Genomic DNA, 17,082 nt, shown 5'->3' with positions numbered 1-17,082 from the left:
AATACTAGCTACATTTGACACTTTATATGAACCAAGAAAGTATGTGTGGAAACAGTGAAACTACAATCTGGTGGCTATTCAGCAAGAGTGATTTTCTGTGTTTCAGAAACAGGTAACTAGCAGGTAGACGTGGGCAAGTCTTTGTGGATATAGCTAACATACAACCACAGCTAGCTATTTTATAAGAACAAAAAGTATTGCTGCCTGCCAGAAAAGTGAAGATGGCGACAATTGCACCGGAAGTTATGCAGTGCACCCTACTGAATTTGAATTTTCTAAGTTGTGCTAACAGTTGAGGAGCTGGCTACAAGGTAGCACACGATTTGGCAATGCTTTGTTAAATTGCTATATTTTTCATTACACACTTTAGTATTTGTCGGGTACGAAGGCCAGTGTGCAAGAATGTAGCTTGCTAGAGAACGTTGCAATAATGCCGATATATTGAGGTGAGTTTCATTTGTCCGTTTGCAAAGTGGTCCAGTTAAACTTGGCTATCTAGCATTTCCTACGGCTAGCTAGCTATCCATTTGACGTCGTTTAAAATTAGATGCAGAATATGCCATCGAATTTTTATTTAAAGTGTTGAAAAGATAGCTATCAGTTAATTTATGTCGCGCGGAAGCGACCAAGGAGTTTATGGTCTCACAATGTTATCTAACGTAGGTATTTAGTAAGTTAGCTCGCTAACTATAGCTCCATATTGTTTGTTTAGCTAGCTGACTACAGACTGCGGGCTCAATACACGTTGTGTTCAAGAGGCTAGGCAGTTAGCCAAGGCCAATGGACAGCTTGAAGACATGCAGCTGCTAGCTTTAACTAACTAGCTAATCAGCGATCAACGTGTTTCTTAACACAAAAATATAGATTGAACCTAAATAGAAGATACAGTGGGTTGTGTATGAAATGAATAGCTAACGTTAACATCCATTCTTGCGCTTTTTTTCCCCCTGCAGATTTTGTCTTTTGAATATGACCTCGTTACCGTCACCCCAGCAGTACACAGCATCAAGCTCAGCATGCAACATATTACCTGGTGATGGGAGTCAGGTGAGTTTATTTACACCGATTTATTTATTCTCATGAGCATGGCCTTATTTCTATTACAGCCTTTTGGATGACTGTCGTTCCTATTCCATTCACCCAGTTCAATGTAACATCCATAGGTTTAGGCTACCACATGGTACTCAAATTGTCCCTATACCCGTCATGAAGTTGCTACAACCTGGCCTTTGAAAGAACGTTTACAACATAGGTGCACACTGGTCGAGAGAAATTTGAGGTGACCGACAGTGGCATATTCAATACCGCCTTGCACACTCTTGGATCTAACTGATCTAGGGTGTAGTCATTAGTCCAACAGTTGCAAACAATAGTTTCTTTTGGACACATCCAGGTATGTTTATTTTCGTTTCGTTTGCTCCTGTTTAAGAAAAGTTTTACAGCTAAATCAGCGGAATGAATACATGCCGTATCACACGTAAACCCTGTTCACTTTCATAGTAGCCACGTTGTATTCCTTCGCATCTATGCGCTCTCCTGCTCTCACCCTTTCCCTTGGCTTGTGGACTTCAATGGACAACACATCAGCTGTATGTGACCAAACCATATCATAACCGCTACACACAGCCTACATCGTTGTCACCATTATTTGCTAAAGTAACGTCATAGTCAACATAGCTAATAGAACTAACGCGTTAAACCCCCTACAATCATGCAGTAACGTTAGTGTACAGTCAGTTAGCAGTTATAACCAGTTTAGCAGTTACAACGTCAGCCACCGGTGGCAATAAAATTGTAAATCCTTACCTTGACTTGGTAGAGTTCCAGTGTTGTGTTGGGTAGGCATACCCAACTAGCTAACATAGCATTCCTCTGTTTGAGTAGGCTAAGCTAGCTAGCTGCATTTGTTAGCTGTGAGAGAGAGAAAAAATGACGAAATATACATTTCTGTTGAATGCATTGTTGTGCAACTGACTAGGTATCCCCCTTTCCCAGCTCATCCATCTTTCACCATCACCTCTCTATCTCTCTTTGTGTTCAAGCAAACAACAGACATATGCATCTCTCTCTCTCTGGCATCTCCAAAACTGTTAAACTATTATCTTTCTCTCTCTTTGAGTCCACTACTCACCATATTTTATGCACTGCAGTATTAGCTACATATAGCTTATTCTTTCATTTTTTTATTTTTTTTATTTAACCAGGTAGGCCAGTTGAGAAGAAGTTCTCATTTACAACTGAGACCTGGCCAAGATAGAGCAAAGCAGTGCGACACAAACAACAGAGTTACACATGGGATAAACAAACGTACAGTCTATAACACAATAGAAAAGTCTATATACAGTGTTTGCAAATGTAGTAAGATTAGGGAGATGAGGCAATAAATAGGCCATAGTGGTGAAATAACTACAATTTAGCAATTAAACACTGTGATAGATGTGCAGAAGATGATTGTGCAAGTAGAGATACTGGGGTGTAAAGAAAAATAAATAAATAACATGGGGATGAGGTAGTTGGGTGGGCTATTTACAGATGGGCTATGTACAGGTGCAATGGTCGGTAAAGCTGCTCTGCCAGCTGATGCTTAAAGTTAGTGAGGGAGATATAAGTCTCCAGCTTCAGTGATTTTTGCAATTTGTTCCAGTACCGTGTAAGTCTATGGAAGGGGGAGAGAACCATGAGCCTCTTATGTTTTGTATTGAAGTCAGTGTACCCAGAGGAGGATGGAAGCTAGCTGTCCTCCGGCTACACCATGGCTCTACCCTACATTATTTGCTGATGTGAATATATTTAGTATAGTTTTGTATAAAATGGATCAACTTTAAATTTTTTTTAAATGAAATTCACTGAGGATGGTCCTCCCCTTCCTCTTCTGAGGAACTTCCATTGATGTTGACCTAAGTCACAACAACATTAACCACAACCTTTGTACAGAGAATATATCTGGTCCTGTTAAGGCTAATGCATGGTTCTGTCTGTGGCAGGTGCAGCCCAAAGCCCCTCTCCTGCAGATTCTGCGTGTGGCTGGAGCCCAGGAGGACATCTTTACCCTCAAGGAGGTAAGTGGATACAGTTGGCATGGTAACAGCCCTATAAGATAAAAGCTATATTGCACTTATTAAAACGTATGTTCACAAACTGTGTGTATCAGGTGATGCACTACCTGGGCCAGTACATCATGGGGAAGCAGTTGTATGATAAACAGAGGCAGCACATAGTGCACTGTCAGGACGACCCACTGGGAGAGCTGCTGGAGGTCGAGAGCTTCTCCGTCAAAAACCCCAGGTGAGCGCACACCCACAGGCTCATGCTCAGTACACATTATTCTTACACTGTACATAACACGCTTATGCTGTATACTTAACACATAAGCTCAAGTCTACGTGTGTCCTATTTTGCAGTCCAGTCTACGAGATGCTGAAGAAGTATTTAGTTGTGCTGAGTTGTTCAGGTAAGTGATCGATGCCTCCGTTGCTTGTGAGATTTCCATTTTAAAAATCAAATTTGTTGCATTTGAATATGATCCTGGCTGAAACAGGTGAAAGACTAATGCAATGCTGCTTTGTCTGGATTGAGTGTGGGATGATTGTTGATAAGAAATCAATTTACATATTTTCTCTTTTTCCTCACGTGTACAGTCAAATCATCTACTTATAGGGTCTTAATGAATGTTGAAGCTTTAAGATTGATGGTTTTACTAACCAGTGAAGAATCAGTCTCTGTATTGCCTTCTACTCTATAAGCTCAGTGTTGCTGGTTGGAGGTGAAAGGTGTGCATGTGTAAACTGTAGACCTGGAGCTCTCTCGATGTGTAAACTGTAGACCTGGAGCTCTCTCGATGTGGAGGTGTTTAACTCCTCATTTGCCCTGCAGAATTCTTCGAAGAAACCAGAGCTACAGTGTACCTATAGTGTTATAGGGTGTGTGTCAGTGTGTGTGTGCGGAGTGTGTTAATTAAAGGGCAGGGTGTGTTTTGTGTGTTACTGTATCTCATTCTGAAACACAGACGCTGCAGAGAGTCTTTCTGTGGGCCGTGAGTGTGTAGAGGGCGGAGTGGAGGACCGCGGTCAGGTAAAGCTGAAGCATGGTGCTCAGGAGAAACAGGGACCCTCAAGCCCACCACCTCACCACACACAACCCCCCCCCCCAGGGTAGCTCAATCCGTCAGTCTCGGATTGACGGAGCCATGCGCGCAGTTTCATTGTTGAGATATCAATTGTTCTAGCCAACTGATTTTGTGGTCTTTAATGCCATTATCAAAGTTGGAATACAATCAACTGATTTTAAAATGATTAGTTGCATTGAGAATGTAGAGCAGTTGATTGATTTTTCCCAAGTTTATTGAGCCAGTAGCTTGTGTGTTGTGAGGGGAGGGGAGGGCCACTGTCTTCGCAGGTGTTTATGTGTACAGAGTGGCACCGTCTCTGTACATCCCCATCTCTGGCCTGGCCTGGTGGAGTTCCAACACAACACTGCCGGACCCACCAGCACCACTCAGAGCATGGGGGGCAGAGTCACTGTCTCTGTCTGTCTCAGAGTTCTCTTCTCTGCCCCAAACCTGCTGGAGGAACACAGCTCCTGATCCAGTCTCGGTTCAAACACCCACTCCCCCATCTACCCCTTCCTCTCTCTACCTGCCCCACACCTGCCCCTTCCCCAAACTTCTCAAACTTGCCCCTCCACGCAATATCTGCCACCTCTTTCTTCCACCGAAACAACAAACCCCACTTCCTCTTCTTCCTAACACCCAAACTGCCCTTCGCCCCCTTCACCAACACCGCAATGGCTTCTTACTCCAACGCCTCTTGTTTCCACTTAGCATTAGTTGCCTCTAGGCCAGTTGTGGATATGGGAGTTTACCGTGAGATATGACTAGAGAAGAATTCATTAATGAAAGAATGTTGATCATATGGATAGTGATCAATGGGTTTGTAATTATCAGCGACTGCAACTTTTGTTGAGAAGAGGCATGCAGAAATCACTGCCCGATATTATAAATTAAAAATATAAATTCCCTCAGTCTTTGTGTATTGCAATTTGAAAAATAACAAAAATAAAGATAATATGGGAGGACTGGCTCCTCTTCGTCAAGAAATGCATGCAGATCAATTATAGATGTAGTCGCTTGTCATCGAATCACGGCATCGTGTTGAATAGTATTCCAACTTGTGTGTGATCATGGAAGATTGAGCATTGCAACTGCGGTGTGGTGTGCCCATACTAATGCTTGTCTGGTTCATGCACACACAAACACCAAGCATGTAGGATTTCAGATTAATTTAGGCAGATTGTAGTCAGTCACTCTCGTCTCCTTTCATTTTCAACCTTTCTCTGAATGTGTGTGGCTCTGTTGCCCCATCTGTCCTTATGTGGCCCTCCATTGCCCCAGTACCCATGGATCTATTCCACTGACCTGCCCTCCCCTTGACCACTAGGCCGTGCTGTGAAGGAGCTGTGGTTTCGCCAAGTGCCCAGTTTCTGCTCTATTATCTGATTGGCTCTCCTCCTCCCCTCCTACTTGTGTAGGTGTGTGGGGGCGTGGCCAAGGCGGGCCTGGTTGTGGCCAGTGACGAGGCCCTCCCCATGCAGACCCCGTCTCAGAGACGACCCCGGGAGCCTGACGAAGGTAAACTCACTCACATGGCTATATATAACTGCTATATTATTTGAGTCCCAACCACCCCTGTGATCCCTCCCTCAGACTCTTTAGATGGCTTGCCCCAGTCGGCCTGCAAACGGCCCAAGCTTGATGTCACACTAGACGAATGGGACCTTTCAGGACTGCCCTGGTGGTTTCTGGGTAATCTGCGTAACAACTACAGTCGTAGAAGCAACGGCTCTACGGACATCCACACTAATCAAGTAAGAAAATATGCTGTTTACTATAGTCAGTTTATTTGCTTGTCAAGGTGATAAACTCAGGGAGCATAGTCATACAGTGATGAGATCACACACATCCTGACTGAGGGATCAGCTGTCTCCTGCGCAGGATGAGGACACGGCGATCGTGTCGGACACGACGGACGACCTGTGGTTCCTGACGGAGGGGGGAAGTGAACAGGTGAGCGTGGAAATGAAGGAGGCCGTGCTGGAAGAAGGGAGTGGAGGAGAAGGAGAGCCGCCACCTGAAGAAGAGGGAGGAGGAAAAGAGGAGAAGGCTGATAAGGAGGTAGAACTGTTCTCCTGTCGTCTCTATGTTGAGTGGTACATAAACAATTATATGTTCCCTTAATAGCTCTTGTACTATGGAGTATTATTTCAGGCTATAGCTAGGTTCAATTCACATTGTATTGGTCACATACACCTATTTAGCAGATGTTATTGCGGGTGTAGCGTAATGCTTGTGCTCCTAGCTCAGTGCAGTAATATCTAACATTACACAGAATCTAGTAAAAGAATGGAATATAGAAATATTAGGATGAACAATGTATGAGTGGCATTGACTAGAGTACAATATATACACATGAAATTAGTAAAAAAGTATGTTACCTTATTAAGGTGACCAGTGATTCCATGTCTATGTACATAGAGGCTGCTGCCCTAAGGTGCAGGTTTGAGTGACTGAGTGGTAACCGGCTAGTGACTAAGTTCTGTGCAGGGTACTGGGTGGAAGCCGGCTTAGTGATGCCTATTTAAGTCTGATGGCCTTGAGATGGATGCTATTTTTCAGTCTCTCGGTCCCAGATTTGATGCACCTGTACTGACCTCGCCTTCTGGATGATACCGGGATGATTGTCCTTGATGATCTTTTTGGCCTTCCTGTGACATTGGGTGCTGTAGGTGTCCTGGGGGGCAGGCAGTGTGCCCCCGGTGATAAGTTGGGCAGACTGCACCACTCTCTGGAGAGCCCTGCGGTTGTGGGCGGTGCAGTTGCCGTACCAGGTGGAGATACACCATTGAGAGGATTCTGTAGGGCTGCATCTGTAAAAGTTTGAGGGTCTTAGCGGCCAAGCTGAATTTCTTCGGCCTCCTGAGGTTAAGAGGCGCTGTTGCACCTTCACCACACTGTCTGTGTGGGTGGATCATTTCAGATTGTCAGTGATGTATGTGTACGCCGTGGAACTTTAAGCTTTCCACCTTCTCCACTGCGGTCCCGTGGATTGGCACGTGCTCCCTCTGCTGTCTACGATCAGCACCACTCTTCCAGGGCCCTCACCTCCTCCCTGTAGGCTGTCTCATCATTGTTGGTAATCAGGCCTACTACTGCAAACTTGATCATTGAGTTGGAGGTGTGCGTGGCCACACAGTCATGGTTGAACAGGGAGTACAGGGGAGGGTCCCTGTGTTGAGAATTAGCGTAGTGGTGTTGTTTTCTACCTTCACCACCTGAGGGCGGCCCATCAGGAAGTCCAGGACCCAGTTGCACAGTGCGGGGTTCAGACCCAGGGCCCCAAGCTTAATGATGAGCTTGGAGGGTACTATGGTGTTGAAGGCTGAACTGTAGTCAATGAACACCATTCTTACATAGGTATTCATCTTGTCCAGATGGCAGTTATCTTTGCTTTTATTGGGTACAGGAGCAATGGTGGACATCATGAAGCAAGTGGGGACAGCAGACTGGGATAGGTAGAAAGCTGGTCTGCGCGTGCTCTGAGGGATCCCGTCTGGGCCGGCAGCCTTACGAAGGTTAACACAATTAAATGACTTACTCACGCCGGCCACGGAGAACTAAAGCCCACAGTCCTGGAAAGCAGGCCGCTTTGGTGGCACTGTTATCCTCAAAGCTGGCAAAGAAGGTGTTTAGCTTGTCCGGGAGCAAGACTTCAGTGTCTGTGACATGGCTGGTTTTCCCTTTGTAATCCATGATTGTCTGGAGTCCCTGCCACATCAAATCAAATTGTATTTGTCACATACACATGGTTAGCAGATGTTAATGCGAGTGTAGCGAAATGCTTGTGCTTCTAGTTCCGACAATGCAGTGATAACCAACAAGTAATCTAACTAACAATTCCAAAACTACTGTCTTATACACAGTGTAAGGGGATAAGGAATATGTACATAAGGATATATGAATGAGTGATGGTACAGAGCAGCATACAGTAGATGGTATCGAGTACAGTATATACATATGAGATGAGTATGTAGACAAAGTAAACAAAGTGGCATAGTTAAAGTGGCTAGTGACATAAGAATGCAGTCGATGATCTAGAGTACAGTATATACATATGCATATGAGATGAATAATGTAGGGTAAGTAACATTATATAAGGTAGCATTGTTTAAAGTGGCTAGTGATATATTTACATCATTTCCCATCAATTCCCATTATTAAAGTGGCTGGAGTTGGGTCAGTGTCAATGACAGTGTGTTGGCAGCAGCCACTCAATGTTAGTGGTGGCTGTTTAACAGTCTGATGGCCTTGAGATAGAAGCTGTTTTTCAGTCTCTCGGTCCCAGCTTTGATGCACCTGTACTGACCTCGCCTTCTGGATGATAGCGGGGTGAACAGGCAGTGGTTCGGGTGGTTGATGTCCTTGATGATCTTTATGGCCTTCCTGTAACATTGGGTGGTGTAGGTGTCCTGGAGGGCAGGTAGTTTGCCCCCGGTGATGCGTTGTGCAGACCTCACTACCCTCTGGAGAGCCTTACGGTTGAGGGCGGAGCAGTTGCCGTACCAGGCGGTGATACAGCCCGCCAGGATGCTCTCGATTGTGCATCTGTAGAAGTTTGTGAGTGCTTTTGGTGACAAGCCGAATTTCTTCAGCCTCCTGAGGTTGAAGAGGCGCTGCTGCGCCTTCTTCACGACGCTGTCAGTGTGAGTGGACCAATTCAGTTTGTCTGTGATGTGTATGCCGAGGAACTTAAAACTTGCTACCCTCTCCACTACTGATCCATCGATGTGGATAGGGGGGTGTTCCCTCTGCTGTTTCCTGAAGTCCACAATCATCTCCTTAGTTTTGTTGACGTTGAGTGTGAGGTTATTTTCCTGACACCACACTCCGAGGGCCCTCACCTCCTCCCTGTAGGCCGTCTCGTCGTTGTTGGTAATCAAGCCTACCACTGTTGTGTCGTCCGCAAACTTGATGATTGAGTTGGAGGCGTGCATGGCCACGCAGTCGTGGGTGAACAGGGAGTACAGGAGAGGGCTCAGAACGCACCCTTGTGGGGCCCCCGTGTTGAGGATCAGCGGGGAGGAGATGTTGTTGCCTGTGTCCAAACTTTTGACAGGAACTGTACGGGAACTGGTGTGAGCAGGTGTGTCCAAACTTTTGACGGGAACTGTGTCTGAACCGTTGAATTGTGTTTCCACGTTGTCTCTACTGACATTTTGCCTGTTTGATTGCCTTACGGAGGGCAAAACTGTCCTGTTTGATTGCCTTACGGAGGGCAAAACTGTCCTGTTTGAATTCGACCATATTCCCTGTCACCTTGCGGTGGTTTGCCCTTTAGTTTTGCGCGGATGCTGCCATCTACCCATGTTTTTTTGGTTTAGGTCGATTTCCATCCGATTAGCGACAGATTTCCACGCAAATATTCATAAAGAAAATATGCAGTACGTGATGACGTAGTGCACACAATGTACTTTTTTTTCAAATTGTCATTTACCAAATAAAAATCTAAAGTTTCCATCGTGTTTTCAACTGATAGTTTTGTCACAAACTGTTGCGTTAAATAGCAAATGTATTTATTTTATTTAACCCTTTATTCAACTAAATGTTCCTACTGTGGTCTTGGCACGTGCACTCTAGCCAACAGTTCCAGGTAGGCTTATCTTTATGATGAGACTATTATGTCACCAGAATAAGACCCTCAATATTTATTGGAAAGAGACCTCAAGCTCATCACTGTGCTCTCCACAACTTATTTAATCTGCAGCCTGCCTTGGTTTCCCAAGATGTAGTGGGAGGACTAGGGCTGTTGCGTGACTGTATTACCGCCACACCGGCAGTCAACAAATTCCATGTGACAGTTTAGTCACGGTAATTAGGCTTCTTCAAGCTCTGATGCTGGTCATTAGTAGCCTACCAAACTTGCTAACTGCCTGGTACTCAGCACTATTGTCCCTCTAATCACTCTGACGTCAATGCAAATGTCATCGAAAATCGAATCCAACACTTCATTGTATTTTTTTTTTTTTTCCTTTATTTTACTAGGCAATTCAGTTAAGAACAAATTCTTATTTTCAATGACTGCCTAGGAACAGTGGGTTAACTGCCTGTTCAGGGGCAGAACGACAGATTTGTACCTTGTCAGCTCGGGGAACTTGCAACCTTTCGGTTACTAGTCCAACGCTCTAACCACTAGGCTACCCTGCCGCCTCTACTAAAAAGAGAATTCCAACAGCCTTCTATAGCCTACTGTATTTATTTCTCAACTTTCCTAATATTAAGCACTTTGCTTTTATTTACAACAGGAATATAGCCTACTTGGTTAGCATGAAAATGAACCATGCAAAAAGTGTTCTTGATTTAAACTATTTAAGTGCATAGATTACGTGTTTTTTCCCCCGCTGCCCCTGTTTCGATACAGGTCCATGATAATGGTCTGCCATGTGCGTATTGCTGCGCTTATGATGTGAAGAAATAGCCTGATAGTTTATAAACATTTTAAGCTTAAAGTTCTGATCTATTGCTTCAGCCACATTGCGTAGAAAATGTTTTTTGATGCTAGTTGTTGTATTAATTTGGGATCTATCACATCCCACAACTGTCCCAGACTGTTTGGAATATTAATTTCTCGCACAGAATAGAATAGGTTGGCTTTTGTACTATGGGGGATAGTTGATTGACATAGGCTCGTGCTTTTGCTGTACGTTAGGCCTACTCATCTTGTAGGGCTGACGAAAAGTAAATGTGGACAGTTCTTCCAATATCCACCTCGGAATTGGATAAGGACGTGTGCAGTTGCGTCCCCGATGTGTCTGTCTTCACTTGTAGCCTGTGAGAAAGACCTGATCACGTGATGGAGAGCCATGTGAGTGGGATGGAGATTCGGAGCGCACAGCACTCAGGCAGAAGGGCACAACGGCCACTGGCCACCAAAGGCCTGGATTTTTTTAGGGCAATTTACAGCCACACAAAGGGGATGCCACCGTGAAAAACTAGGCATTATCAAGTGCTTGTCAAATTGTGACTGGTGTGTGTACAGCCTGCGCAAAAAACAAAGCCTTTTCAAGATACTTTTTTCCAAATCATCATTAGTCGCATCATGCAGCCTTACAATCTATTAAAAATCCAAACATATAGCCCATTTGTAGAACAACTAAAGTTACATTAATAACTCTAAATTAAGCATATGGGAATATCTATTTCTTTAACCGCTCAACACAGAATAGCCGCATGTACACACTCCCTCAAATAGTTTGGAGAAAATATACTTTCTATTTTGTACAGCTTTGTATACTTTCTATTTCTTTACACCTGTATAAAATAAATCATGGATTTATTGTGTTGGTGTAGGCTATATTACATGGATTTATTAGACTTTTTAAAATGTAGCTGTTCCAAAGGTCTACATCAGTGGCTTGTGTGGAAGCCAGGAGATGCTAAATGTTTTTATGTTAATTAACGGTCTATTACTGTGAGACCGACAGTTACTTGCTTGACAATCACTGGCTGACAAAATGTCATGACCGCCACAGCCCTAGGGAGGACCACACACCAGATCACGTGACTTTACTTCCATAGGATGGTTATTACATCAATATTTGCGCATAAAGGCATTTCCACCGCCATTTCTAGCATTTAATTAATTTTAGAAACAAAGTTCCCACCATGCCGAACGTATAAATGATCTGTTGGCATTTATAAAATTTAACCAAACACAGCTGTGTTTTTTTAAATACGGTATGACTTTACTCTCGTAAAAACTGTATGGAAACGTAGTTTGACTGATGAGTGTCTCTCTTCTCTCCTCAGATGCAGGAGGAGCCAGATGAGGACTCTCAGTGTCTGAGTGATGATACGGATATAGAGATCTCTACACAGGTCCGTCTCCATCTGTTTTCCATCTTTTTGTCTCGATCTCTCTTTCGCTCTACTTTGTCTCCCTCGATCTGACTATCTCTACCTCTGTCTCGCATGACGCTCATAGTTCCTTATAGCTACCTCTTGTCTAACACTCTAACTCTCTCAGGATGCATGGCAGTGTACAGAGTGCAGGAAGTACAACTCTCCTCTCCAGCGCTACTGCGTACGCTGCTGGGCTCTACGCAAGAACTGGTACAAAGACGTCCCACGGTTGGTCCACTCACTTTCCGTCCCCGACATCCCAGCATGCAGTTCTCTGGCCCCGCGAGACAACGACGATGAGGAGGAAAGCGACACAGGCATCGACGTCCCAGACTGCCTCAGGACCGTGTCTGACCCTGTCATCCTGCCCTCACACTCCACCCCTGACCGCCTGCTGCCACCCGGGGTTCCAGGGAAGGGAAAGGGTCCTAGGCCGCGAGGCCTTCCCAGGGAGGAGCAGCTCTCTGGGGGAGAGAGTCAGGAAAGCCTGGGGATGGAAGTAGAGGTTAGGCCCGAGGCTCTGTTGGAGCCTTGTAAGCTGTGTCGGATGCGTCCGCGTAACGGGAGTATTATACACGGCCGCACGGCTCACCTGCTAACCTGCTTCTCCTGCGCCAGGAAGCTGCACAAGTTCCACGCTCCATGTCCCGGCTGTGGACAGATCATACAGAAGGTTATAAAGACATTCATAGCCTGAGAGGATTGGAACACACAGATATAATACACACAGATGTAATGTACAAGGTTATTTAAAATTGGAACAAGACACAATCACTTGCATCAAAAGCCACTCATACGCCCCAGAGATACACAGAGTAAAGCACTTAAAAGAGCATGTTCCCTTTTGCTCTCTGTTGTCTTGTATTGCTTGTATCACACTGCCTCTGAGCTACGGCGCTAGTAATGGAAGGTACAAATCCAGCAATGTGTTTCTTGAAGTATCCAACTATATAGTTATCTCTGTGCCACATTTCATGAAAGTCATTTGCTACTCAATGTAACATCATAGGTATTTATTTATTTGAGGGCCAAGCAGCACTGTACATATGAAAACGCAGCTGTCATTGCAGCTAACTTTGACGACAGCGATATGTGAGACTTAAGTTTTTGTTCCCGACGGAAGACCTGTTGACATTTGTTTCCTATTGGCCACTGTTGTAAGTGTCCAGAAAAAGCTTTCTGCCGGTTGTCAGGCTGCTGACGTGTTTGCTGCCATACACTATATTTTATCCCTTAAAGACCGGTCTTCTCTCCCTAGTTAAGATGATGGGAAGCTAGCTTCACACTGGCTGACTACTTCTCCAGTGAGAGCAGATATGAATTCTCATATCTGTATATTCATGGAGCCTCAGTGCTTTGGTGGTCCTCCTCTTCTCCTGTTTAGTCCTTTGTTTTTCTTGAGTCATTTCTCTGCAGCGTTTTTTTTGTGTGCTCTTGGAAAACAGACAAGGGGGATCGAAAGGAGATTTTCGATACATACTCTACATTTTTGCTGATTTATTGACCACATTTTGGTTGAAAGGCCTATTTTCAAGATAAGTCAATAATAAACATCTCCTTGTCATTGTTTTTCAATAGTATACATACCATCTTTACCCTGCAGTGCTGATCAGAATGCTCTGTTTTCTTACTGTCCTTGTACTCACAATGCAAGTGCATGTACTCCACAGAGAACTTGTGCCTCTTTTCAAAGGCTAGTTAGTAAAAAGTAGTTCATATTAACGATAATAACCAGTCTGAAATATAATTGAAGAGTCACATCTATAGCCCTCAATGTAGAGTTATTGTAAATTAGCCCATCTCAATAAGGAAATACTTTGGTGTATGTGGACACCCCTTCAAATTAGTGGATTTAGTTCTTTCACTGTTGATATCAGTGACTTTCAACGTGGCACCTTCATAAGATGCCACCTTTACAACTTGTCAGTTTGTAAAATTTCTGCCCTGCTAGAGCTGCCCCGGTCAACTGTAAGTGCTGTTATTGTGAAGTGGGAACATCTAGGAGCAACAACGGCTCAGCTGTGAAGTGGTAGGCCACACAAGCTCACAGAATGGGACCACCGAGTACTATAGCACGTAAAAATAGTTTATCCTTGGTTGTAACACACACTACTAAGTTCCAAACTGCCTCTGGAAGCAACTTCAGCACAAAAACTGTGCGTCTGGAGCTTCATGAAATTGGTTTCCATGGCCGAGCAGCTGCACACAAGCCTAAGATTACCATGTGCAATGCCAAGCATCGGCTGGAGTGGTGTAAAACTTGCCGCCATTGTACTCTGGAGCAGTGGAAACGATTTCTCTGGCGTGATGAATCACGCTTCACCATCTGGTAGTCCGACTGACGAATCTGGGTTCAGCGGTTGACAGGAGAACACTACCTGCCAGAATGCATCGTGCCTACGGGGAAGTTTCGTGGAGGAGGAATATTGGTCTGGGACGGTTATTATAATTTTTTATGGCTGGGCCTAGGCCCCTTAGTTCCAGTGAAGAGATCTTAACGTTCCAATGACATTCTAGAAGTTCCTGGGCTTCCAACATTTTGGCAAAAGTTTGGGGAAGGCCCTTTGCTGTTTTATCATAACAATGCACCGTGCACGGAGCGAAGTCCATACAGCAATGGTTTGTCGAGATCCGTGTGGAAGAACTTGACTGGCTTGCACAGAGCCCTGACCTCAACTCCATCGAACACCTTTGGAATGAATTGGAACGCCGACTGCGAGCCAGGCCTAATCGTCAAACATCAGTCCCCAACCTCACTAATGCTCTTGTGGCTGAATGGAAGCAAGTCCCCGCAGCAATGTTCCAACATCTAGTGGAAATCCTTCCCAGAAGAGTGGAAGCTATTAGAGCAGCGAAGGGGGGACCAACTCCATATTAATGGCTGCCATTTTTCCTTTCCAGACAATTATTTACTTTTTAGTCTTAAATATGAATACTACAATATTCACAATCGCCAATTTTCTTAAATTCTAGTTCTGCTCGCTTGAATTTCTCCATTTTAGTGCAGTGATTTTGGCAATTTCTTTAGACCTTTTCCTGTTTTAGGTGTTGTGCTTGATATTAGAAGTATTTGTGACCCTTTAATTCCTTCCCAAATATGTTTTTACGATTTTTGTTAACCTCTTCCAATATCCTACATTTTAAATCAGATTAATGAGTGTTGGGACAGTAAGTATGGAGTTGTACACCACTACACAGAATACAGGCCTGCCAAGCCTTATCACCTGTGCTAAGTTTGCCCCTTGATAATTAGAAGAAATAAAACATTAAAGCGGCAATTACAGTTGAAACAATAACAAAGTGTTTTCCCTGCCGCTGTTTCTGAGGGATTGGAGGATTGGGCTGGAGAAATGGAACCGCTCAAATTCATGTACGGAGCTGCTAAGGCCTGACCATCTATGATATCAAAATAATAGTTTTAACAATGTTTTGAGGCGATACAGTGCCTGTTTAAATTGACTTTGTTTACAAACATTAAAGTAAATCAATGTTATTTTTGGGGTTCTGATGGGGGTACAACAGTTCAACAAACTAAGCTAATGGGATATTTAAGTTGGTATTCAAAAATCAATACATATATATATTTGCTACTGCCAAACGGCTGTAGCAACTGCAGATTGTCCCTTTTTAAAGGGAGGACTAAAGGTGAATAAAGCTATATAGATGGTCTTTAACTTTGTCTTCTATTTCTAGATGCAAACTTTGCACAGGTGGAAATGCACGGTAATACTATACTCATAGTAATACTCAGGCTCTTTTGTTTCTGGAGGCCAATAGTGTTTCCTCTATCACTCTAAGGTAGAAACATACGTGTGTGGGGTTTTCCTGATGATGGTGCATATGAGTGTGCTTGTTGACTTGTTTAAGGGAAGCGTTTCACTGCCAAACGTAATGATTGGTTTTTGCTTGTTTGTATGTTATTATGTAAATTTGTTTAGGGTTTTAATTGATATTGGTTCTGCATTTATTTGCTTTAAGATGTATTGTTCCTGTGTGTACGATGCTGTTTTCTGTTATGCTTTTGTGAAGGTCCTGAAGGGCAGGCTGCAGGCAGGTGACCTGTAACAAAGTGACCTGTCCTCTCCTGTTTCTCTACTGCTTGTAACAGACACTGTCAGGTCTACTCTGAAACATACTGAAACATGAACATGCACTTGTACAGAGAGCTCTTTATTCCTTGTCCTAGCTGTGCTCTGCCTGACTGAAGGGAATGATGGCCTTACCTTCCACCACTGTTCAGCTCTTTACTTGTACTTATCCCCTCTGCCTCCAGGTGGTGCTGGATAGCAGTGGTTCTCAGGGCTCCAAGAGCTCTCGCCCGTTGCAGCTGTATAGTATTAAACATGTTATAACCTACATAGCATATGGTTGATTAGTGTGAGACTAAACCCAGCACTGTGCTGGTGAGAGAATTATACTAGCAATGTGTATTAAAGCTATATTAGATCTGCTATATTGTAAAGGAACCCTGCTTTGATCGCCTTGTATTGCCCTACTCATAAGCCACCGAGCTCTACGGACTATCTAACATGGAGGCACATCAGAATGTGTCATTGTTGTTGTTGAATACTGAGAAAGGCACCAAATTCGAAAAGATGCGATGAGCATGAATGCATCAGAACATTCCAGAAGAACATGGTACACCCAATATGGCCTCATGTCGTGGAACATTGCTTTGAATTGGAATGTTAGTTCTGCTCATTCTAATTCTGTTTGTTAGTGCTGTATTATGAATAAAGTAACAAGTACAACTAATTGTGTAGGCCTACTGTTATTTTGTCATGTCTGTTTATTACAGTTTGGTAGGAGTACAGTATGACTCACATTATCATTGGATAATTCTGGATAATTCTCTTGCTCTGACATGTGCATACACACAATAAACCTGTTGATGAACAGTATCTGCTGTATGTGGAGTGCTTTTAGGCTGAATAATAAGTCCTTGTATGACAGTCCAGCTGTCCTGTACTCTCCTTCACGACAGCCCCCCTCCCTGTCCGTCTGTGCAACATCTCTTTAGTTACTTCTCACACTCCACTTAACCTCACTAATTGCCATTATGAAGTGTTTAATTAAAGTGTGTTTTCTGAGTCCCAAAATAAATCCCCACCAGGTCGCATGGGCACTTCCAT

At 43.9% G+C, this 17,082-nt stretch overlaps 1 protein-coding gene across 2 annotated transcripts; it reads left to right on the top strand.

Moving 5' to 3' along the window:
- The first annotated feature begins 251 nt into the window (after positions 1 to 251).
- Positions 252 to 16,705, top strand: mdm4 (MDM4 regulator of p53). 2 transcript variants are annotated; one of them, XM_029653793.2, is made up of 11 exons: positions 252 to 446; positions 954 to 1,047; positions 2,985 to 3,059; positions 3,152 to 3,285; positions 3,402 to 3,451; positions 4,007 to 4,071; positions 5,527 to 5,626; positions 5,702 to 5,862; positions 5,975 to 6,169; positions 11,858 to 11,926; positions 12,075 to 16,705. In XM_029653793.2, exons 2-11 carry the CDS (start codon positions 970 to 972, stop codon positions 12,645 to 12,647), a joined length of 1,500 nt encoding a protein of 499 aa, XP_029509653.1. In that variant the 5' UTR covers positions 252 to 446; positions 954 to 969; the 3' UTR covers positions 12,648 to 16,705. The 2 variants fall into 2 exon arrangements, with proteins under 2 accessions (XP_029509653.1, XP_029509654.1); XM_029653794.2 differs by having other exon boundaries at positions 253 to 446; positions 5,990 to 6,169.
- Positions 16,706 to 17,082: the final 377 nt, after the last annotated feature.

Source organism: Oncorhynchus nerka, linkage group LG2 (genome assembly GCF_034236695.1).
Source record: "Oncorhynchus nerka isolate Pitt River linkage group LG2, Oner_Uvic_2.0, whole genome shotgun sequence".
Taxonomy (NCBI): domain Eukaryota; kingdom Metazoa; phylum Chordata; class Actinopteri; order Salmoniformes; family Salmonidae; genus Oncorhynchus; species Oncorhynchus nerka.
The sequence above is the reverse complement of the archived record's forward strand: the minus strand, read 5'-3'. Positions and strand labels throughout refer to the sequence as shown.

Coding starts and splice junctions, on each gene's coding strand:
- mdm4 (XM_029653793.2), top strand. CDS start 970: ATGACCTCGTTACCGTCACCCCAGCAGTACACAGCATCAAGCTCAGCA. Junction 1,048..2,984: donor TACCTGGTGATGGGAGTCAG/GTGAGTTTATTT, acceptor TGTCTGTGGCAG/GTGCAGCCCAAAGCCCCTCT. Junction 3,452..4,006: donor AGTTGTGCTGAGTTGTTCAG/GTAAGTGATCGA, acceptor TCTGAAACACAG/ACGCTGCAGAGAGTCTTTCT.